The 25,000-nt window shown below is 42.7% G+C and overlaps 2 protein-coding genes across 3 annotated transcripts in view; one reads left to right on the top strand and one right to left on the bottom strand.

The window, feature by feature from the left end:
- The first annotated feature begins 9,450 nt into the window (after window positions 1–9,450).
- On the top strand, window positions 9,451–14,463 carry psmg2 (proteasome (prosome, macropain) assembly chaperone 2). The gene is made up of 7 exons (XM_060896847.1): window positions 9,451–9,616; window positions 11,098–11,269; window positions 12,229–12,287; window positions 12,764–12,882; window positions 13,022–13,198; window positions 13,384–13,504; window positions 14,209–14,463. The coding sequence occupies exons 1-7, from the start codon at window positions 9,560–9,562 to the stop codon at window positions 14,287–14,289; spliced, it is 786 nt and encodes a 261-aa protein (XP_060752830.1). The 5' UTR covers window positions 9,451–9,559; the 3' UTR covers window positions 14,290–14,463.
- An 801-nt stretch (window positions 14,464–15,264) lies between these two features.
- ptpn2b (protein tyrosine phosphatase non-receptor type 2b) overlaps window positions 15,265–25,000 on the bottom strand; it is a 23,107-nt gene continuing 13,371 nt past the window's right edge. The window contains exons 7-11 of one of the 2 annotated variants that reach the window (XM_060896843.1): window positions 24,632–24,793; window positions 20,585–20,772; window positions 20,370–20,474; window positions 19,080–19,206; window positions 15,265–15,753 (exon numbers count right to left, since the gene is read on the bottom strand). In XM_060896843.1, coding sequence (XP_060752826.1) covers window positions 19,182–19,206; window positions 20,370–20,474; window positions 20,585–20,772; window positions 24,632–24,793 — 480 coding nt within the window. In that variant the 3' untranslated portion in view covers window positions 15,265–15,753; window positions 19,080–19,181. The remainder of the gene's footprint in view (window positions 15,754–19,079; window positions 19,207–20,369; window positions 20,475–20,584; window positions 20,773–24,631; window positions 24,794–25,000) is intronic. The other variant, XM_060896842.1, reaches the window with a different exon arrangement.

Raw genomic sequence — 25,000 nt, 5'->3', positions numbered from 1 at the left:
CCACAGCTCGCGGGTCCAGTGGGTCAAAGTTCACCTGAAAATCCGTTAATAAATCTTCCATGTGTACATTTTGCACCTGTATTCTGCAACGATCTCTTCATAAGCATTGAAAGATCTGCAGGTGATCAGTTTAAAGTTTATTTCAGTTCTGATGAGTATAGTTACTGTAAATATTTAATACGTGTAAATCTGACCTTTTAAAGCTAACAGGCGGGAAATAAAATAGTTAACGGGGAACTGAAGAAACGTTGGACCACAGGACAGATCTGAGGAAGTGTTAGAGACGGACTGAAGCTAGCGCGTTACCGTGTTGCACACGCATCGAGAAAATGAATCTATTTTACGGCTTGATGCTTGTGAAAGCACTAAAGATGTTATCCCTCACTGCGGTGTACCATCATGCTGATATATCATACGACTCTTGTGGTAGCTTTAGTCAGGAGAAAAGCACAGAAGGTCCAGGAGCAGCCACAAGCTCCTATCATTAGATAAGTCTAGCTTTAGCTCTGACTGATTAAGTGTTACCTAACCTTCCATCCAGCGCTGGCCAAACACGCGGCCGCTGGCTATTTCAGTCAGAGGTGAGAGCAAACACTGTGTGTGTGTGTGTGTGTGTGTGCGTGTGTGTTTGTCCTTTGCTCAATTTGCTCCTAAGAAAGGTTAACGACTTATCTCGAGCAGAGCTTTCCTCTCATGTACCATGTGAGATGTGCTGATTCAGCGCCACAGCGGCGTGAAGAGAAACTCAGTCTTATTAAAACATAAACCACAGATAGATGTCATCATCATCATCATCATCATCATCATCATCATCATCATCGTTTAACCTGCCAAATTGTCTATAGAGTGATAAATAAACAAATATCAGAAGAAGATCAGGTGTTGGTTAAAGAGCTGATCAGAGAGGAGAGATTTGTGCAGAGCTTCAGGAAAATTAAAACCCAACTTCACAACAAGATTAACAAAATATAAAAGGAGAAAAACACAAAGAGATAAAAAAAAACATCTGGTGCAAAAAAAATCACTTGAAAAATACAAAAGTTACAAAAGGTTTTTGTAATAAAGTGATATACAGTCTGAAAGTCTGCTCATTATGTCTGATCTCACTGTCTGTGTCTGATATCACTGTCTTTATGTCTGATCTCACTGTCATCAGATCTGATATCTCTGTCATGTCTGATATTACTGTCGTTACATCTGATCTGACTGTCTTTGTCTGATCTTAATGTTGTTATGCATGATCTCACTGTTGTTATGTCTGATCTCACTGTCTTTATGTCTGATCTCACTGTCATCAGATCTGATATCTCTGTCATGTCTGATATTACTGTCGTTACATCTGATCTGACTGTCTTTGTCTGATCTTAATGTTGTTACATCTGATCTCACTGTTGTTATGTCTGATCTCACTATTGTTATGTCTGATCTCACTGTCTTTGTCTGGTCTCACTGTTGTTACATCTGATCTCACTGTCCTTACATCTGTTCTCACTATCTTTCTGTCTGATCTCACAGTCTTTATTTCTGTTATCACTGTCTTTATGTCTGATCTCAGTCTTTATGTCTGATCTCAGTCTTTATGTCTGATCTCACTGTTTTTGTCTGGTCTCACTGTTGTTACATCTGTTCTCACTATCTTTCTGTCTAATCTCACAGTCTTTATGTCTGTTATCACTGTCTTTATGTCTGATCTCACAGTCTTTATGTCTGATCTCACTATCTTTGTCTGATCTCATTGTTGTTACATCTGATCTCATTGTCTTTATGTCTGATCTCACTGTTTTTGTCTGATCTCACTGTCATTACATCTGTTCTCACTATCTTTCTGTCTACTCTCACAGTCTTTATGTCTGTTATCACTGTCTTTATGTCTGATCTCACTTTTGTTCGATCTGATCTCACTGGCTATATCCAATCTCTCTGTCTTTATATCTGATCTCACTGGCTATAGTTCTTAGTTTTCTTAAAACTATTTGAATGTTGGACCCCTTCCATAACCACACACACACACACACACACACACACACACACACACACACACACACACACACACAAAACAAAAATCTATGGAATGCTGATAGTTTGCATCACAGAGGAGAACATGTAAATGCAAATGAAGAACAAATAATCACCGCAAAAGTTTCCGTGATGGAGTGAAGCTCATCATCAGTCACCTGCAGGTCTGATTTTTATTTATTTATTTATTTTACATACCACACAAATCCCAGGTTTCATTATAAACAACATTATTCATTAGTCTGTTTCCTGAGAAGAAACAGGTAGTTAGTAAATAACCATAAACCTTCATTATTAATGATCCTTAGAAAAATATTCAGAAAATAAAATCTAGACGTTCCTTAATTAAATATAAAACTAGCTAAAATACTGGCTAATGTATGCTAATGCTAATGTACTGAGATATAATGCTAACAGACAGATTAGACACTAGCTATGATGGAGAGAGTAAATAAAAGGCAGTGTTGGTGCGTTTGGGTAAAAAGTCGACAGAATAATAATTAATCTTTTTATATTAAATGGAACACAAAGATGAAGACGGTTCATTAGAGAAATTAAGGCCTCGAGGCAGCAGCTTGCTTACAAAACTGGAGCTTAAAGGATTAGAGAGCATGTGTGTGTGCGTGTGTGTGCGTGTGTGTGTGTGTAGGTAGGTAGCTTGTAGTTATTCAGTACCAGACCCTGCTGGTGTTAGAGGCTTTTAGCGGCTCAGAGACGAGGACATCCCCGTCTCCCTAAGAGGGTAAACATGGCTCACAAGTCAGACACTGAAGTCACATGACACATCTCTGTGTGACATCATCATCAGCATCTCTTACAGATTACACATCACCGTTTCTTTTCCTAAAGAGTTTTAATATCCAAACAGACCTGAAATCACCCTAGCGCTGATAAACTACATCACCCACCATCCAGTGCACGTCACATGATCACGTCACACACTAATCACGAGAACACAAGCACCTAAGTCACGTTCATGCAGCAGTGAAACCTTACGGAAATCAGCACTGCTTGTGTAGCTCCTGTTGTGAGCAGTGTGGCTGTGTGTTGTAGTATCCAAGCCATAAGCATGTACATGGTACATTACATGCTAGTGGAGTTATTGTTTGTGTTCACGTCACAAAGCTCCAGTTTTTGTTTACCTCCTCACTCGCATCCGCCTCCGACCGTCACATCATGAACATGTTTACTGCTATTTATTATTCATTTATTAATATTATTTCCATTTTATTATTAAGAAGCTACGAGCTTTGTTGCTCTAACCCAACACACTATAAGCCTACACACTTAAACCCAACAAAATATAAAGCTACACACTGTAGCTGCTCCTCACACAGAGAACACAAACCTGTGGGTGTGATTATTTTTCTCCTCAGAACTCTGATCTATGTGGAAATGATCCTGCTTTGTTTGTGTGTGACATGAAACCGGTTCAACTTCCAGGTTGAAATATAACACCAGCTGAACTTCTCCTAACATTTAACGTGTGGAACATCAGAGCTTTCTCCTACCAGGTCTTTCACCAACATGTCAGGTACAGTTACGATGTTACAGAGCGAGAACTCATTTCAACTACCACAACTACAACAACAACAACTACAACAACTACAACTACTAGAACAACAACTACAACAAATTCAAACAATTACAACAACTACTCACAAGATGGTGCCGGTGAGGTCGGCTGCCGTCTCTACTGCTCCGATCAATGTTTGTTTGTTTTTGTAGATTTTCTGTGTGTTTTCTTGCCCAGACAGCTACATTTCTTCACCATAGCCATTATTGAATAAGACAGAGACACTCTTATTTCTATTGGTGTACAACAAACACACCAACCGAGCTGTCGAGCTGAGTTTAGGAGAGTGAACACCAAGAAGGTAGCAGGACCAGACAGCATCACAGGCTCGGTCCTGAAGGCCTGCACTGACCAGCTAGCACCGGTGATTTCCGAGATATTCATCCTCTCCGTAGAGCAGTCTGTTAAACATCCTGTCTGACCTCCATCCTAATAAAGTGCTTTGAAAGACTAATCAGAGACTTCATCACCTCCTCTACACTAGTCCACCTTCAGTTTGCATACCGTCCCAACACCATCGCATACCTTCGCCACACCACCCTGCCACATGGACAGTAGAAATGGGGATTACGTGAAAATGCCATTTGTTGACAACAGCTCAGCATTTAATACCAGGATTCCCTCCACACTCACCTCAAAGTTGGAGGGATTCGGACTCAGCTCGTCTCTGTGTTACTGGATCTCCAACTTCATGTCAGACAGACCACAAGCAGTTCATGTGGGAAAACATCTCGTCTCCCACTCCTCGTACTCAGCACTGGAGCACCCCAAGGTTGTGTACTGAGCCCCCTGCTGTACTCACTGTACACCATGACTGTGTGGCCACTACCAGCTCCACCATCATCATCAAGTTTGCTGACGAAAATGTTGTGGTGGGCCTCATCTCCAACAACGATGAGTCGACCTCCTACAGGAGATTAAGAGCCTGGAGACATGGTGCCAGACAAATCATCTCCTTCTCAATGCCAGCAAGATGAAGTATCTTATAGTGGACTTCAGCACGAAGCTGAATCTGTCATGGTCCTGTCACATCAACACTCTGGTAAAGAAAGCTCAACAGCATCTCTTCCACCTCAGATACTTAAGGGACTTAAAACTGCCCCCTAAGATGCCAAGAACCTTCACAGTATCAAGCAGGACAGACAAGCTCTCCAGAGCGTTGTGCGGTCAACTGAACGTACCATCCGCACTGAGCTCCCTGACCTGGAGTCTATCTACAGCAAGTGGTGCTGAACCAAAGCTAGGAAGATCGTGAAGGACCTCAGACATCCCAAAAATGGACTCTTTTCTCTGTTGCAGTCTGGAAAGCGTTTCCATTCCCTGAAGGCAAACACAGAGAGAATGAGGAGGAGCTTCGTTCCGCAGGCCATCCGAGCCCTCAACCAAAGGAACACCTAGAACCAGACTCATTACTCACACATGGTACTACTACCTCAGACGGACACTTTTGCACACCATACATTGCACACATCAATTTGTAACTCTTTTTGCACCAGTCACTTTAAATTACTGTCTGTATCTGATGCTGAGAAGCTAGTTCATGCTTCATGACCTCTAGACTGGACTATTGTAATGCATTACTAGGTGGTTGTCCTGCATCTTTAATAAATAGGCTACAATTAGTCCAAAATGCAGCTGCCAGAGTTCTCACTAGGACAAGAAAGTATGACCATATAACCCCAATTTTATCATCTCTACACTGGCTATCTGTTAAGTTTAGAATTGATTACAAACACAAACATAATACATCCCATAATCTTGAGCTCTAGTACATCTGATCAAATGCACATTATCATCTAGTGCTTGCTAACATTACGAACACCAGCTATGCTAAATCCTCTCCACTGCTTCTCTTTTTCTACCCATCCTGAGACATCCAGAGATTGTAACAGCTCCAGTTGTGTTCCATATCATAAAGGCTTCCAACCTCCACTGAGACGAGGCCAACCATGTGAGGATCCTGAGACATCTAGAGATGTTACAGCTCCAGTTGGACTTTGCTTCATGAACTATTCGGACATTCTAAGAGGAGACGCAACTCCATGAGATCTTTGAGGACAACAACCTCCTCATCAACACAACATTTATCAGACTGTATATTTATAATCACACCCTCCAGTGTCACCCAGATGAGGATGAGGTTCCCCTTTGAGTCTGGTTCCTCTCAAGGTTCCTTCCTTTACCATCTAAGGGAGTTTTTCCTCCCCGCAGTCACCTCAGACTTGCTCATTGGGGATAAATACAAACACATTTAAATATATCTAATATTAATCTTGAGTTTTTGTATTTTATTAATCTTTGTATAATATTAAACTCTTTGTATTATGTTTTTTATCTTCTGGAACGCTGCTTTGAGACAAAGTCCATTGGTTAAATCGTTATAGAAATACTGTACATTTGAATTGAAAATTTGAATTGAATTACTTTACTTTACACACAATTATGTACATACTGTAGATCTAAATTATATATAACATACTCATCCTCGTTCCATCCCATTCATTGCAAATTGTACAGATCTATGTTTATTTTCACAACAAGGATAAATAAGAAAGTATCTTTAATATACAAAATCCTAGATCTATGTTTATTTTTTCTCTCTATTTCTCTTATTTTACCCACAATTTAATTTATTTTTATAATATTTACTTCTCACTATAATAACGGCTGTAAAACACATTTCACTACATCATACTGTGTATGTTTATGTATGTGACAAATACAGTATGAACTACAACAACAATTACAACTGTAATATATAAACTCTCTCTCTCACACACACTCACACACACACGCACGCCTGTACACAACGCACGTATGGGCACACACACACACAGGTGCACACACGCACTGAATAATCACAATGACTTTTTAAAGAGTCTCTCTGTGACATCAGTGAAACACTTCAACACACTGCAGCGAAATTAATGGTGTGTGTGTGTGGGGTGTGTGTGTGTGGGGGGTGTGTGTGTGTGCATGCACGCTCTGTAATCAGAACTGCACATAGGATGAGTCATGGCTCTCAACGCATTTTCTTTTGTGTGTCTTCAAAGAGCAGATGAGTTGAAAAACTAGGAACAAAAAAAATCAAAGGCGACTGCAGAGACAAGTGCAGAGGAATTAATATAAAAATAATACAAAAAAACAGTCTTCTGTGTCTCTGATATCAGACCTGTGCTGTACGTTTTTACTGTAATTCTGCTTGTAGTGTCCTCTACAGTCCTTAAAGCATTCAATTCAATTCAATTCAAGTTTATTTGTATAGCACTTTTTACAATGGACATTGTCTCAAAGCAGCTTTACAGAACATAAACATAGAACAGAAGGTAAACATAAGGAGTAATATAAAGAATTAATATAATAAAAATTCAAAATTCAAAATATATATAGTTCACAGTGTGTGTGTATGTGTGTATGTGTATGTGTTTATCCCCAATGAGCAAGTCTGAGGTGACTCAGGCAGCAGTGGCAAGGAAAAACTCCCTTAGATTGGTAAAGGAAGAAACCTTGAGAGGAACCAGACTCAAAGGGGAACCTCATCCTCATATGGGTGACACTAGATGGTGTGATTCCAAATATACAATCAGACAAATGTTGTATTGGTGTAGGTATCACATGGAGTTAAGATCTGCTCTTAGTATCACAGAGTCCAACTGGAGCTGGTAGATCTGTAGATGTCTCCTTCAGGATTCTCGCAAAGTCGGCCTCGTCTAAGCGGAAACCAAAACTTCATCGCACGGAAGACGATTGGAGCTGGTACAATGTCTGGTGTCTCGGCATGGGTTGAAAAAGAGAAGAGCAGTGCAAAGGGATTAACATATCTGCTGTTCATAAAAATGTGCAGGTCTAGTGTAATAGTGCACAATATAATATAACGGGATGTATTATGTGTACGTCTGACTAAAGAGATGAGTTTTTAATCTACATTTAAACTGGGAAAGTGTGTCTGAGCCCCGAACACCATCAGGAAGACTATTATAGAGTTTGGGAGCTAAATAAGAAAACGCTCTACCGCCTTTAGTAGACTTAGATATTCTGGGAACTACCAGAAGTCCTGAGTTTTGTGATCTCAGAGAGCGTGAAGGATTGTAACGTGTTAGAAGACTAGTTAGATACATGGGAGCTAAACCATTAAGAGCCTTGTACGTAAGTAGCAGCAGTTTGTAATCAATTCTAAACTTAACAGGTAGCCAGTGTAGAGATGATAAAATTGGGGTTATATGGTCATACTTTCTTGTCCTAGTGAGAACTCACTAGGACAAGGCAGCTGCATTTTGGACTAACTGTAGCCTATTTATTAAAGATGCAGGACAACCACCTAGTAATGCATTACAATAGTCCAGTCTAGAGGTCATGAAAGCATGAACTAGCTTCTCAGCATCAGAGACAGACAGGATGTTTCTCAGCTTGGCAATATTTCTAAGGTGAAAGAAGGCAGTTTTTGTGGTTTGGGCGACATGATTTTCAAAGGACAAGTTGCTGTCTAATAAACACCAGGTCTTTCACTGTTGAGCTACTACATCCCTCTAATTGGAAGTTAAATTGTGAGAGTTTCTGAGTACTGGTTTTTGGACCTATAATTAGTATTTCTGTCTTATCAGAGTTTAATAACAGAAAGTTACAGCTCATCCAGTCTTTTATCTCTCTAAGGCATTGAGTTAATTTGGACAGTTTAACTATTTCATCTGGTTTTGATGAGATATATAACTGTGTGTCATCAGCATAGCAGTGGAAACTAATCCCATGTCTTCTAATAATGTTCCCTAATGGAAGCATGTATATCGAGAAGAGCAGAGGTCCTAGAACTGATCCTTGAGGGACCCCATAATTAACTGGTAGTAAACTGGAGGGTTCACCATTTAATTCTACAAAATGGTATCGATCAGACAGGTAGGATCTAAACCAACTTAAAGCCTGTCCATGAATACCTGTGTAATTTTGTAGACGATCTAGGAGGATGTTGTGATCTATAGTGTCGAATGCAGCACTAAGGTCAAGTAGGACTAATAGGAACATACAGTCTTGGTCCGAAGCTAAGAACAAGTCATTTGTGACTTTCACAAGTGCAGTTTCTGTGCTATGGTGGGGCCTGAAACCTGACTGAAACTCTTCGAGGATATTGTTCTCCTGTAAGAAGGAGCTCAGTTGAACAGACACAACCTTTTCAAGTATTTTAGACATAAATGGGAGGTGTGAAATAGGTCTGTAATTTGATAGTTCATTTGGATCTAAATTGGATTGTAATTGGATCTAAATCATTCACACACACACAAACACACACACACACATACACACACACTCACTCACGCACACATACACACACTCACACTCACACACCCACTCTCTCTCTCTCTCACACACACACACACACTCACACACACACATACATACACACAAACACACTCGCACACACACACACCCACGTGCAAACATACGCAAACCTACAATCAATCAATCAAACATACTGACTAACTATAACAAACATTAAATAGCTATTATTTCTGAGCTAAGCTAACATTTATACTAGTCTACTTTATGTTGCGTGAATAAAGAAAAAGAAAAGTGTTAACTTTTGGTTAACTTTCATCGTTTATTTACTTTTTATACAGAGACTTTTATTTTGTCACGTCTTTCTAACCTGAAACCCACTGCCTGATCTAAATTAAATTAAATCCGTACGCTTTCTACTTACACATGTATTTTAATTCATTAATATAAACATCAATACAAATATATACGCATTACTGTTATAATGGTAAATTTACATTTAATATATGTTTATATTTTCTTTTTCGGACTAATATTTGTGGTCATTCAGTCAGAAAGGCGACCTGCACAGTTACGGGACTTTTCTGTAACTTCTGTGAAAATCAGTGATTCCGGGTTCAAATGTGAAACTAAAACACGCGAGTTTTGTGTTTGTTGTCCGGGTTTATTATTTAACATTAAATACAAACAGTAATAATCATGTTTGTGCCTGTGGGAGAGCGAGCGGTGTGTTTTATAGGCTTTACGTTAATTACGGTGAGTTTAACTGACATAAAGACGTGAAATTCACATTAAACAATGTTCAGTAACATAGTGTAAGGTGATGTTCAGTAACGTAGTGTAAGGTAATGTTCAGTAACATAGTGTAAGGTGATGTTCAGTAACATAGTGTAAGGTGATGTTCAGTAACATTGTGTAAGGTGATGTTCAGTAACATAGTGTAAGGTGATGTTCAGTAACAGTGTAAGGTGATGTTCAGTAACGTAGTGTAAGGTGATGTTCAGTAACGTAGTGTAAGGTGATGTTCAGTAACATAGTGTAAGGTGATGTTCAGTAACATAGTGTAAGGTGATGTTCAGTAACATAGTGTAAGGTGATGTTCAGTAACATAGTGTAAGGTGATGTTCAGTAACATAGTGTAAGGTGATGTTCAGTAACATTGTGTAAGGTGATGTTCAGTAAGAGGTGATGTTCAGTAACATAGTGTAAGGTGATGTTCAGTAACATAGTGTAAGGTGATGTTCAGTAACATAGTGTAAGGTGATGTTCAGTAACATAGTGTAAGGTGATGTTCAGTAACATTGTGTAAGGTGATGTTCAGTAACATAGTGTAAGGTAATGATGTTCAGCTCACTGTGTGGAGGGGAGAAGCTGTGGGGTAATGCGGTGTTGTGTTGGGGTTGTGTTAGGTTGGTGTAATAGTGGGGTTGTGTTAGTTTGGTGTAATGTGGGGGTGTGTTGGGGTTGTGTTAGGTTGGTGTAATAGTGGGGTTGTGTTGGGGTTGTGTTAGGTTGGTGTAATAGTGGGGTTGTGTTGGGGTTGTGTTAGGTTGGTGTAATGTGGGGTTGTGTTAGGTTGGTGTAATAGCGGTGTTGTGTTAGGTTGGTGTAATGTGTTGGGGTTGTGTTAGTTTGGTGTAATGTGGGGGTGTGTTGGGGTTGTGTTAGGTTGGTGTAATGTGGGGGTGTGTTGGGGTTGTGTTAGGTTGGTGTAATGTGGGGGTGTGTTGGGGTTGTGTTAGGTTGGTGTAATGTGTTGGGGTTGTGTTAGTTTGGTGTAATAGCGGTGTTGTGTTGGGGTTGTGTTAGTTTGGTGTAATAGCGGTGTTGTGTTGGGGTTGTGTTAGGTTGGTGTAATGTGTTGGGGTTGTGTTAGGTTGGTGTAATGTGGGGGTGTGTTGGGGTTGTGTTAGGTTGGTGTAATGTGTTGGGGTTGTGTTAGGTTGGTGTAATAGTGGGGTTGTGTTGGGGTTGTGTTAGGTTGGTGTAATGTGTTGGGGTTGTGTTGGGGTTGTGTTAGGTTGGTGTAATGTGTTGGGGTTGTGTTAGGTTGGTGTAATAGTGGGGGTGTGTTAGGTTGGTGTAATGTGTTGGGGTTGTGTTAGTTTGGTGTAATGTGGGGGTGTGTTGGGGTTGTGTTAGGTTGGTGTAATGTGGGGGTGTGTTGGGGTTGTGTTAGGTTGGTGTAATGTGTTGGGGTTGTGTTAGGTTGGTGTAATAGATGTAGTTGTTTTCAGCCTGCAGTGTCAGTAGGGAACGTGGCCCAGCTGTCTGCAGATCTGATCATCTCCACACTGGACATGGTGAGACTTGGACATTTCCACACAGACTGTCTGATCCCTATGGCAGGGAATAATCCCTACAGCAGAGGAGACGAGGACACGGCTGTGTTCAGCACTAACGCTGAAGGTCTGATCAAATCACTCACTCTCACACACACACACACTCTCCTGTATCACTGTGTGTGTGTGTGTGTATTTTACTGTATCACTGTGTGTGTGTGTGTGTGTGTGTGTGTGTGTATTTTACTGTATCACTGTGTGTGTGTGTGTGTGTTTTAGTGTCTCACTGTGTGTGTGTTTTAGTGTCTCACTGTGTGTGTGTTTTACTGCATCACTGTGTGTGTGTTTTAGTGTCTCACTGTGTGTGTGTGTTTTACTGTATCACTGTGTGTGTGTGTGTGTGTGTGTGTTTTAGTGTCTCACTGTGTGTGTGTGTTTTACTGTCTCACTGTGTGTATGTGTTTTACTGCATCACTGTGTGTGTGTGTGTATTTTACTGTATCACTGTGTGTGTGTGTTTTAGTGTCTCACTGTGTGTGTGTGTTTTACTGCATCACCATATGTGTGTGTGTGTGTGTGTGTGTGTGTGTGTGTGTTTTAGTGTCTCGCTGTGTGTGTGTGTGTTTTAGTGTCTCACTGTGTGTGTGTGTGTTTTAGTGTCTCACTGTGTGTGTGTATTTTACTGTATCACTGTGTGTGTGTGTTTTAGTGTCTCACTGTGTGTGTGTGTTTTAGTGTCTCACTGTGTGTGTGTGTTTTAACGCATCACCGTATATGTGTGTGTGTGTGTGTGTGTGTGTTTTAGTGTCTCGCTGTGTGTGTGTGTGTGTGTTGAACAGGGTTTTAGCGCACTACATAGAGCATTAATATATTGTGATGAGTAACAGTATGAGGCCTAGTGATAATGAGGTGCACTTTGTAGTGCTGAACACAGCAGAGTTGATGCATGCTGATTAACACCCTGTTATTCCTGAACACTACACACATCATCAGAAGAACATTACCCATGATTCTGTACCCTGTGTAGTGCAGGTGTGTATTTGGGAGTCGTCCTGAGTGAAGTGTGACTCTTTCTCTCCTCTCTAGTTTACTGCCGCTCCGATCTCCAGTTGGCTGTGCTGCAGATCCGGACCCCCGTTTTACCGGTCAGTCTGATCGCCACACTCGCACCTTACTGTTGCTATAGCAACGGCTCGTTCACAGGGACGTGAATCGTTGATATGGTGAAGTTTTCATTGAGGAGGAATGTGTGTGTGTGTGTGTATCCTGTATAGAAGGAGTCTCCAGTATCACTGTGTAGAGCATCTTCAGGATGGAGGAGGTCACATGTCTGTACGGATAATTTCCTGACCTCTGATTGGCTGAAATGGCAACCAACAAATTCTTAACGAGATCTGAATTTAAAAATTCTATTTATTTATTTATTTAAAGGCTAATTTCAGCTCTCAAGCCGTAATACGAGTCGGACCGATTTTTACGTTTAATTAAATAAGATTTGAATAAAAATTCAGATATAAATTCTAGAAGAACGCTTATCCCTCCTCACCGCCATGATGATGATGATGATGATGATGATGATGTCGTCTCTGAATGCTGCTTCATTTTGACATTCCTGTTTCAGACGAAGATGAAGTCCTTCCGTAAGTTGTTGGTGTCCTGGATTAAGGCGAGCGGATTTTCCCGAACCGTGCTGCTGTCCAGCTGTCACGCTCACCACCGAGATGACCAGCAGCTCCTCGGGTACAAACCACCGTCTCTATGTTAGAACCTGTCGGCTTCTTCCACGACGACGGATCTTCAAATCTTAACGGTTCGGTCAAAATTCTGCAAATGTTCTGGCTTTTAATGTTGTTTTTTTCTTGTTGTTGTGGTGATGCAGCTCTCCTCTGAGATACCTGCTCACTCAGGCTCTGCGTGGAGACACGGAGGAGATGCTGCAGAGGCTGGGATGGAGGGAGATGGAGAGAGTGAGCGCTTTCCCTGGAGTTCCTGATTCAGACAGACAGCGTCTCTACATCCCAGGAGGAGGCGTCACTAAAGCTCTCTATAATGACTGGTACTGATCACCACAAACCTCCTGTCTCTGTTTATCTGTGTACCTGCGTTACTGTCTCTCTCTCTGTCTGTTCATCTTGTCCATATAGCTTCTTGTTTATGTCCCTTTATCTCTTTTGTCTAGTGATCCAGTTAGAAAAGTTAAAGTTATGAGGAGTTAAAGTGTGTGTGTTTTGTGGTCTTTAGCTGCAGTGAGAACATTTCCATGGTGGTTCTGCTGCTGTTCTGCTCTGAGGGAGACAACGTCCCTGACGCCTTCACGCTCGTCAATCACCTGAATGACTGGCTCCACCTGCTGGACAAACCGGTCAGTGACTGTGTGTGTGTTTCCACTGATCAGACATAACATGACCTTCATCTGTGAGGGGTTTAATGTTACAGCCGATTTGTGTATATTACTGAATACTGATGTTAATTAATCATGGACTTTTATATCGTCGCTGTCAGACGGAATCCTCGTATCTCCAAAACCGTTATTTTTCAGGAAATTAAAAAAACTCCGTACCTTATCTGCAGTACACAGGGTTTAGTCCGCGTTGCAGTGGATTGTCTTGCGCTAAATTCCTGTCCTCAGACGAGCACCAGAACTAGCGGGGGTCAAGATTTTTTTTTCTTTGAGCCCAGTGTTTTGAAGACATTTACCTCAGAAGACGTGTTGATTCGTTGCGACTCTTCTTGAGGAGAAATATGCCGTGAAGCTCTCCCACGGAGTGAGGAAGAGGTGGACAGTTGAAGTGTCCAATGGAGTTATGAGATTTGCGCTCAAGCTATTTTCAAGACTTTAGATTGGTTAATAACTTGTAAAAATAACAGACCCACGTGGGGACTGACCAATAGCATAGATATGAAATTGACCAAATTTGGACATACGAGGTTTCCGCCCGACAGCGACGATATGTTTGTGTGAAGAGACAGATTTCAATTTAATCACTGCTCAGCTTCGGCTATAGTTCATTACAAATGATGATGATGATGATGATGATGATGGAGAAACTGTGATTCCTGTCTCAGGTTCAGGGTTCTGTTCTGTGGAGAACTCCGTCCTCCTGGAGACTGCTGTTTGGAAGCGGTGTTCCTCCGCTGATCTTCTGAACTCCACCGAGACTCGAGTGTGAAATGTCACCCAGGTCTGGACTGTGTGTGTGTTTCTGAGCGCACACACTGTGACGGTCACAATATTCAGAACCCCGCCGTACCTAAGAAGTGTTGTGACTGACCCTAGTCTGTAACGTCTGATTCTCATTAAACATAATGCCTTTGCTGAAATTCGATTTTTATTGCACTAATGATAATGATCTGATTTCTGTCTGTTTAAAGAACAAATGTCAAGGTTTTATTTATCTGATTAAAGTAAAAGCCTGATGATGATACGAGATGAAAGTCTAATAAACATCAAAACCGTTTCGTCGTTTTGTTGACGCTGAGCTCTGGATTCTTATTGGTCCAAAGGTAACGATTAGTTTTCTCGTTCTGACGCGTTTTTCGTTTCCACGTCAACAACTGATTTACGATGAGGAAAGAGTCCTGTGTCAATGCTTTGTCTCGATCGAGTGAGTCATGTGACCAGGAAACTCCGCCCGCACCTCCGTCTCCTATCGGCTGACACGTAAACTTTTAATCCGAACGTTTTTACTCAGTGTTTCAGATGTCTGTTTTATCAACGGAGCTCAAGCGAGAGCGCTGTGAATCCTGAAGGTTCCTGTGTGACCTGAAAATCTCACACACACACACACAGGAAGCTGAACCTTATCAGATATGACGTCATACAAATTTCACTGTTTAAACCTTTAAAGTCGTAATAAAGCTCGAATAAACAGTGCCCTTATTTTTCACAATGCTTGTTAAGTGTGATTTAAGTGTGTAGCTAATGTTATAAATGTTTAGTCGTTTAAATGAAAGGTCACACTATTAAAGGATCTGCCTTACAGACCTGTGTGTGTAAACATTGAGGATGATAATTGCATAACAGACAAAATAACATGCTCATTTGCATACTCCACACCCACTCATTAACTCAGGCGAGACGTTTATTCTCTAAAAAAAAAAAAAAGTTTTAATATACATGAGACATAAACTGGATACACAAACCAGACAATGGAGCGTTCTGTCGTTTCGTTAAACAAGAGATTCTTAAGACTTTTTTTCTGTTCCTCAAAGCGAGCGCGTCGTTTTATCAAAAATACTCAAATACTTCAGTACCATGAAAAGCGCCGTGGGTCGCGGACATGAGCCGGAGATCTTCGAAGTCGTTTTCTGATATAAAAAATAGAGTATTTCAGAAATAACGTGATCTTCTAATAAAAAATACCGTGATACAAATCAGCGATGCATAGAACTACGTCAGAGTCTGTGAAATCCAAAGAAAATAAAAAATAGGTTGGAATCGAGACCCGGCAGTGCGCACGAGTCCAGCGCTGCTCTGCTGGTGAGGGTGTGTGTGTGTGTGTGTGTGTCGCTCCTCACTCGAGTCCATGCTGTAAACAGTGTAGATGAGTATTATGGTCTGGATCCCTGCTGTGGTTGCCGAGGCATTAGGTGTCGCTGGTCGTTCTCGCTCTGGAAACAGCAGCAAAAGTAAAAATGATTTATTTCAAGACTTTAAATTTATCTGGAAACTAAAATAAATCTTGCAACATCCTCAACTGAGAAGCTTTGGGAATGGCAAGGCTCAAATAATGAAAGCTTATAGCCAGTGGTTTAGCATGGTGTAAAACTGCACAAAAAAAAAAACCCTAGAATGATTAAAAAAAAAAACTCGATTTCTAGAGTATAACTGCCCCTTCAGGCCACGCCCCCTCTGAGAGACTACTGTTCTGCCACACACTCATACAGACACCCTGCTGATGTGGAGGCCGTACGCTTTCTATTACCTGTTAGCAATATTAGCCTCATAGGTAACAAGAAGAAAACAACAAACTTGATTCAGTCTGATGGATTAAATTCAGGATAAAAAGAGAAAAATAAAATGGAGGATCGACAGAAGTTTCAACAAAACGAGTCTGAATTAAGAGTAACGTGTGTGTGAGACCGTGTCGGAGTGTGTCCGGGTGTCTGACTGAGCCACGCGGCCGTTTGTTTAAAATACAACAAAATCTAATGTGTCGTGTTTAAAGGTGCAGAAGATGATTTATCTCTCTCGTGTTCAGAAAGCTAGAAAATATGTAAAAATAAATAAATAAATAAATAAAGTGTGTGTTTATGATGTGGCTGAGAAAACAAGTCTGGGAAATGAGGTTTACATGAACCTTGTCAGCCATTTTAACCCCACCTCAGTGGGGAAGTCGTGGCCTAATGTCGTGGTTAGAGAGTCTGACACCTAACCCTAAGGTTGTGGGTTCGAGTCCCGGGCCCGCAATACTACGACTGAGGTGCCCTTGAGCAAGGCACCGAACCCCCCAACTGCTCCCCGGGCACCGCAGCATAAATGGCTGCCCACTGCTCCAGGTGTGTGTTCACGGTGTGTGTGTGTGCACTTTGGATGGGTTGCCCAGAACCCCACTCCATCTCAGTATTGTCTCAGAAACAGATGGTGAGGTGTAGTGGGGGAACGGGGCAGTGGGGGACCGGTGCTTACACCACAGCAGTTTGACAACGATTCCAGTTTTCAGAGCGAGAACATTCATCTAAACCTGCACTACTGTCAGAGCTGCTGATCGAAGGATTAAACCACACACGAGGTCCCTGAGGACGAGGCTGTAAGTGGTCCTCATCAGTACCTCAGTACCAGATAAGAGACTCGTTTCATATTTACAGTGATACAGAAGCAGGTTTAGATCAAACTCAGAATGTGGGAGGAGCCCAGTTTATTTAGCACTCATACATCATCTTGTGCATGAGAGATGTCCTGGCAGCTTCTGACCATCTTGGAAGTTTGGCGTTAGTTATAACGACACCAGGATGCCGGCTCGACAAATAAAGCCGATAAAGTGTTAAAACCAGCGCGGATGAAATAAAAACTGGATCGATCGATAAAACGAGGAACCGAGCTGGTGACACACGCATGCGTTCACCCTGTGGGTCAGTAGTGAAAGTGCAGATTAGACACATGGACACTGCTAACATGAGCCTGCGTCCTCTTACTGCGACCCTCAGGGCTAATTTACTCTGCACACAAAGCTGATAAACGTAAGGAAAAAGAAGAAGAAGAAGAGAATTAAAGTTAAAGAGCAACTCCATGGTGTACAGAACAATCACTGCTACTAAACTGCGTTTTCGGATCAGTCAAGGGGGCGGGGCTTATTTCCTTCACACTCGTGTTCATCTATCAGATACAAACGTGGCGTTTGTGTCTCCATGGCGCCAGGTGAGGTCTGTGTTTAAACACTCCGGTGTGTTTATCTGCTTCATGTTCACACACACAACGTAATCATAATCATAAACAACAGAAATATGTTTTAGAAAATGACACCACAATGTTACACACTACAACAGAACAACGTTAGTGCTTTGTTGTTAAATCTTTAGCCGTTAGCTTTTAGCAGCACCGCACTGGTGTGTAAACCCTGGTGAACAAGGAAGCAGCTCCAGCTCTTGATGTTCTCACCGCCGCGCTTCGCTGCGTACCGTGTTACTGAGATCCCTTAAGAGTTTAGTGTGAGATGCAGAAACACAGGATTGTGGAGATTATTGTTCCTTGTGTAACGCTTTCCTTCTGTATCACTAGTCTGAGAGCGTCCTGTGAGATCACGTGTGGTTCTCTTATCAGTCTGCGGTTCTGTTCACATGACCGATAGTAAAGCAGTTGCACTGAGTGTTAAAGGTGCGGTGCACGTTGTTTCAGAAATGCTTCAGAAAACTGAGTCGGGACGACTAACAAAACAAACGTATAGCCAATGAGCAGAAAGGGGCGTGTCTTGTCAATATGGGCGGAGAGAGTGTTCAGTGCGCATGTGTGACATTAGTAGAAAGCGGTTTTAACATTGACATGGAGGATAAAAACAAAGAAAGAAAGAGAAGAAAGACTTACGATAAGGTAAGAAGTAGGACGTGTTAATATAGGATCAGCTTTCCAGCGCTGGAGAGAACTGAAGGAGCAGGAAGGCCTGCGATGGGACGCCGAGGCTCTTTTTTCCTTCTCGATAGGTGAGTAACGTTGGTTTTGCTTTGTTACACAGAACTAATATATGTCTTTGTCCTTTACATGATTATGCTTGTGTGTCATTTTTGCTTGTTTGTTTATCTGTAATCATATTGTTCTTCAGTTCAGCTATGATAGAGACACATTTCTTTCCATTAGTTGCCTGGGTTACGTATGTATGTGTGGGCGGAGCTATCGATACAGGGGTGGGACCCATTTGGGTTAGGGGCGTGTTTGTTTTGGAGATTTTATATGTCAACATTGGCTTTCAAACAACGTACACCGCACCTTTAAGGTGTTTGCTTTGGCTCTAGTAGTTTGGTTTAATATTGTTGTCTTTGAGAACCTCAGCAGGCTCCTTCACCTTCATCATAACTGCTACTCACTGTGTGGATCCTCACAAGCACAGATGTGAACATAAAAACATGTGTTTGTATGCTGTAGAATACACACATCAGTGCCGCCTCAGACACGCCTACTGCTGTTGAACTTATATAAACATCCAGCGTCACATTTCCACAAAACAACCAAAGACCTGCTAATGTTTTAACCAAAACCAACTTCCTTTAGTCCTGTGAGTGTGAAAGTGAACAACGTCTGGAATAAAGTGTGGCGTTATAGTTTTACCCCATGATTACTTCTGGACGTCTGCACCGGAGTTGCTCTTTAACCGCATGAAAACGTCACACCATGCTGCTTGTAACCACTCAAACCCAAAGCCATGATTAGCGTGAACGGAATTAGCGTCAAGCACCACACGAGCAGCACAACACACTGTAGCCTCGTGGCTAATCTCCTCACATACAGCCTGGGTTTGTTCACGGACGCCCAGATGAGCCCAGGCTCGCGGCGCCGCCTCGGCCTCGGGGGCGGGACAGGGAGAGGGGCGGGGTCAGAGCTCGCGTTCTCACGTACAGCAGATGCAGCCCAGGCTGTGTGAAAGAGGCGTAACACTTCCAGGTGAGCTGGAAAAACTGGATTCTTGAGCAAATATAATTAAAAACACTATAAAAGAGCAGCTGGATGGAAATATTTAACTAACCACAATCCAGTCAGACAAGCAGAATGATCCAGTGTAGACTCAGGCATTACGCTGGGGTCTTTAATAAAGGACCTGAACCAGCTGAATAAGGGCTTATACTGTACGTTAGCCTCCAAACACACACACACACACACATGTACACACACACACCCTATAGCCCTTTCCTCCAGTGGCCCAGAAACACACGACCTTCACTTTCACACAAACATTTGCTTCCTTCGTGTGTATCCTAAACACTCAGAGACCTGGTCATCATCCTCATCCGTTTCCACATCAGATCTGTTACCAAGTGAGGGAGAGGAACAGCTTCTACACCTTCTACTCAAACACTAACTCTTCCTCTGAGACTTTCTGCTCCGCTTCTCCAGCTCGTGCTGACGCAGCAAGTTTCTTAAGCATCGACGTCATTCCCTTTGTTTCTGTTTCTTCTGCCTCAGAAGTTAAACCCAGATTATTTCTCTATCCTTCTTCAGCTCTGCGTCTCTTCTTTACCGCCAGCCTGGTGTTTATTTAAGGCGAGTCTTTCAAGTACACTGGAAGTGTCACATACTCCGACTCCAAAGGCACAATTTAACATCGTGGTTTATAAAAACAGCAGAACGTAAGTCAGGAGTAAGAGATGATTCAAAAATGTTTAGCTGAAGTTATCAGCGTTTCTCACACACACACACACACACTTTAAACATGTTTATAACAGCAGATTTAAAATAAACCCATTAGAGGGCGCTGACGTGTCAACAGCGCGAGTCACAGTCTAATCTAATAATAATCAGACACAGTAGGTCAGATGTGGTATATAAGATTTAGCTACAGTTAAAATAAAAATCTAAAACGTTCACATTTTACTTTTAAGGGATTTTCAGTAACAACTGATAGAACAGGAACCTCAACAAACTGAAATGCCGTCTTCATCTTCACTGAACTGTCTGTGCTCCGCCTGCCAGGACGTTCAGACACGACCACACGCTTCTAAACAAACTAATCGTAAAACGGTTTGAACATCGAGACAGACGGCGCGGAACAAATTGTTTGTCATGAACGTGTGAGCTTCACCTTTTCCTCTTCTTCTCCGTTTCGTTCGTCCTGGGCTTCGGCTGCTTCTGAGGAGTCTTCTGTGCAGAAACGGAGATCTTCTCGTCTCTCTGTCTCTTGCGTGCGCTGGAACAGAGGAACGGAAAGAGAAAATGAGTGAAAAACACACTGGAGACGATTAAACCGCACGTTCGTGTCAGTAAACGAGGCTGTGTGAAAGAAGGACGGCTCCTCACTTGGCCGTGCACGTGTCTGCGTCCGCTTCTCTTTCGTCTTTTGTGGGTTTTTTCGCTCCCTCCGTCTCCCCCGTGTCGTCGGCTCGGAGTTTCTGAGTGCCGTTGTGGCGCTCTGATGGACATTTGGGTGGTGAAGGAGACTCGGTCACACACACCTGATCCTCTTTGGAGAGCTCCTGCCACCGTTTCTAACACACACACACACACACACACACAAGTGGTTAGTCGTCTGTCTATCTTTCTATATCTCCCTGTCTGTCAGTGTGCTTTAACTCTCTACATTTGAATATATTGTCTTCAGGTAAAGTAGATTCCTGACTTTTGTATACTATCTGCTTAACTCACTTTGTTCTAGAGTAGTGTGATTTGAATTGTGTTATATTCTATACCATTGTTGATTTTTATAGTGTTGGTCCTTGTTGTTCTCTCAGCTGATTAATCAGGAGTAGTTTCAGTCTCCCTTAAGGTGTGAATTGTGGGCAGGGCTTACCTATTTAAACTGAAGGTTCACTAGCGTCTGTAGCGGTTTGTAAGTATCTCTCTCTCTCACATTGTAACATTAGGGTCTAATACTGTTTTGATATATTACACCATACCTTAATTGTCACTCGTTTGACTGCAGATATTTGCCTCAAACCCATCTCTGTAGTCAATTCCTACTCTCGCAGACGCTCTCGTCTACAGAGCAGAGGTCACAATCTCAGTAACCTCAACTACCCTCCTCTGTTGTGCAAGTCTCACACAGTGGTGGTAGGTGGGCTCTGGAATTGCTAGTCTGCTGTAAAGAAAGCTGATTTTATCTCTGCTTTAACTTCCCATTACTCCTTTGATTTTCTTGCGCTAACAGAGACCTGGATATCCCCACAGAACACTGCTACACCAGCTGCTCCATCCTCTGCCTATGCTTTCTCTCACTCACCACGAGAAACAGGCAGGGGTGGTGGTACAGGTTTACTGTTGTCAAAGAAATGGTGCTTTACACCTCTACTCTTGTCACATTTAACCATCTTTTGAATTCCATGCCATTTCAGTTACCTCTCCAATCCAATCTACCTTGTTATTGTTGTTTACCGCCCTCCTGGTCCCCTAGGTGACTTCCTGGAAGAAATGGACACACTGCTTATTGTTTTCCCTTCTGATAGCTCCCCTCTGACGCCGCTTGGTGACTTCAACCTCCCCTCTGACAAGCTACATTCTTCTTCCCTCCTGTCTCTTCTCGACTCATTCACCCTGACACTCAACAGCTACATCCCCACACACAAAGGAGACGATGTCCTGGAGCTGGTTTTCACCCGTCCTTCTCCAGCTACAGACATGACTGCTACCCCACTACACGTCTCCGATCATCACCTGGTATCCTTCACCATCACTCTCCCTATCCTACCTAAAACTACCTCTCACCCCCTTGCTTTTACCCGCCACAACCTTCACTCTGTCTCTCCTTCTTCTGTAGCTTCTGGCACTCTTTCTTCTCTTCCTGAGCCTGAGTCTTTTTCCTCACTACCCTTGGACTCAGCCACAGATACCTTCCTCTCATCTAATGGACTTTCTCTGCCCTATGTCCACTAAACCCAAGAAAACCTCTTGTTCTGCTCCTTGGCTTTCAGATGTGCTGCGCAACAATTGAAGAGAGCTAAGATCATCAGAGAGAAAGTGGAAGAAATCACAGCTTGATGATTCTTACCGAACACTCCTTGCCAAATTCTCCTCAGATGTGACTTCTACCAAGACTTCCTTCTACAAGGAAAAGCTTGAAGCTTCCTCACATGACCCACATGAAATTCCACAACATCATCTCTTCTCTCCTCCTTCTTCATCCTCTCTGACTGCAGAAGACTGCTTCTTTCTACCAGGAGAAGATTGAGGAAATCTGCCGGACCTTCACTTCAGCCCTGACTGCACTTACATCTCACAGTCTGGATTCCCCTTCACCTTTGTTGTCGCATTTCTCAACTGTAGCAGCAGAAGAGAGTCTAAAACTCATCCAGTCTTGCAATCCTACCACCTGCCAATTGGATCCACTCCCTTCCACTATGCTCCAGACCATCTCGCAAGACCTTCTGCCCTTCATTTCCACTATCATGAATAGATCCATAGCATCTGGTCAGGTACCAACTACCTTCAAGAGAGCAAGGGTTATTCCCATCCTGAAGAAACCTGCTCTGGATCCATCAGACATCAGTGACTACAGACCGGTATCACTTCTCTCGTTTCTTTCAAAAATTCTTCTGAAAAAAAAAGTCTGTCTATCTCTCACAGAACAACCTCCAAGACCCCAACAGTCTGGCTTTAATGCAGCTCATTCCACAGAGACAGCCCTTTTGAGAAACTACATGCTGCTAGATCAGACAAACTGTCATCCGTCTTTATCCTCCTTGACCTTTCAGCAGCGTTTGATACGGTCAACCACAAGATTCTCTTGTCCACCCTCAGGAGTCTTGGGATTTGTGGATCAGCTTGGGAATGGTTCGCTTCCTACCTGGAAGGACGCTCATATCAGGTAACATGGAGGGGAGTGACATCTGCTCCATGCAGACTCTCCACTGGTGTCCCACAGGGCTCAGTACTTGGTCCTCTTCTTTTCTCCCTGTATACTTACTCTCTTGGTGAAGTTATTTCCTCACATGGGTTCTCTTACCACTGCTATGCTGATGATACACAACTTATCTTCTCTTTCCCACCCTCAGATGCCACGGCTTCTGATCAGATCTCAGCATGTCTGGCAGAAATATCATCATGGATGACTGCTCATCAGTTAAAGCTCAATCCTAACAAAACTGAACTGCTGATCATCAGGTGATTCATCCCCAGGTCATGATCTTGTTATATCCCTGCACAACGATCTGATCTCCCCTTCAGTCACAGCTCACAACCTTGGGGTAACCATGGACAATTAACTGTCCTTTTCCTCTCATGTTGCTAATGTGACACGCTCATGTCGGTTTCTTCTCTACAACATTAGAAGGATTCGGCCATTTTGTCCACACAGGCTGCTCAGGTACTTGTTCAGTCTCGTCATTTCTAGACTGGATTACTGCAACACACTGCTGGCAGGTCTACATATGAACGCAATCCGTCCTCTGCAAATGATCCAAAATGCAGCTGCACGGCTTGTTTTCAACCTGCCAAAGTTCTCCACACCACCACACTGCTGCGATCCCTCCACTGGCTTCCTGTAGCTGCACGCATCAGATTCAAAACACTGATGCTGGCCTACAAAGCTAAAAATGGACCATCTCCCTCTTACCTCAAAGCCCTCATCACTGCTCACACTGCACCTCACACCCTCCGATCTACAGCACTGCTCCACTGGTCCCACCATCTCTCAGGGTAAGAGGTAAGTTTACTACAAGACTCTTCTCTGTTCTGGCACCAATGAACTTCCCCTAGAGGTCCGGACAGCTGAGTCACTGGATATTTTTAAGTGGCGGTTGAAGACCTACTTATTCAGGAAACACTTCAACTAGAACTTCTTTATCTTTCACTTTTATTAAAAAAAATTAAAAATGTACGTTTTCATCGTAACTTTGAACAAATGTTTTAAACTCATGGTATCTTAAGTATGTAACTTAGTGATCCAGCATTAATGTATCTAATGTTAGAGATTTAAACACTTATGTACGTCGCTCTGTCACATGCACATACATACACCCACCTGTCTGTCTGCCTGCACCTCAACCTGTCTTTATGCATCTATTTATCTTTTCTCCTGCCTGAATTCATCCATCTATCCTTGTCTGTCTGTCTGTATGCATTTCTATCAGTCTGTCTCTGCCCTCCAACTCGGTCATCTGTCTGTCGGTCTGAACATCTGTCTGTCTACACATCTGTGTCTTTGTGCTTTTGTCTGACTGACTGACTGCACTGTCTTCTCTGTCTGAGCTTCTATTTGTTCACTTTAGTTCTGTCCATCTATCTGTCCGGTCTTCTGTCTGTCTGCTAACTCACCTCTCACTCTGTCATTTTGTCTCATCTCTTCGTTGGTCATCTTCGTTGTCCTCAGTCTGCTGTCTGGTGACTTGTTAATGTGCTGATTTCTTTTCTCACCTGTACTGATGAATCTCCCATGATGCACTTGGCTCCCTCCAGCACGGCCATGTAGGAGAAGCGGAGCTGGTCGGGAGTCTGGATCAGACCCATCCTGAACCTCCTCATGTCCAGCAGCACCTTTTTAATGTCCACAGAGGACGGGTCTTTCCGTTTGTCCAGCTGTGGGAACAGAACCGTGGTGTTTATAACAACACACACACAGAATCACACACACTCACACACATAGAATCACACGCTCTCACATTCACTCGCGCTCGCTCTCACACTCACTCGCGCTCGCTCTCACACTCACTCGCGCTCGCTCTCACACTCACTCACTCGCGCTCTCACCCTCACAGACACCCCCCCCACAGACACACACACCCC

Source organism: Tachysurus vachellii, chromosome 21, assembly GCF_030014155.1.
Source record: "Tachysurus vachellii isolate PV-2020 chromosome 21, HZAU_Pvac_v1, whole genome shotgun sequence".
Lineage (NCBI taxonomy): Eukaryota > Metazoa > Chordata > Actinopteri > Siluriformes > Bagridae > Tachysurus > Tachysurus vachellii.
The sequence above is the reverse complement of the archived record's forward strand: the minus strand, read 5'-3'. Positions and strand labels throughout refer to the sequence as shown.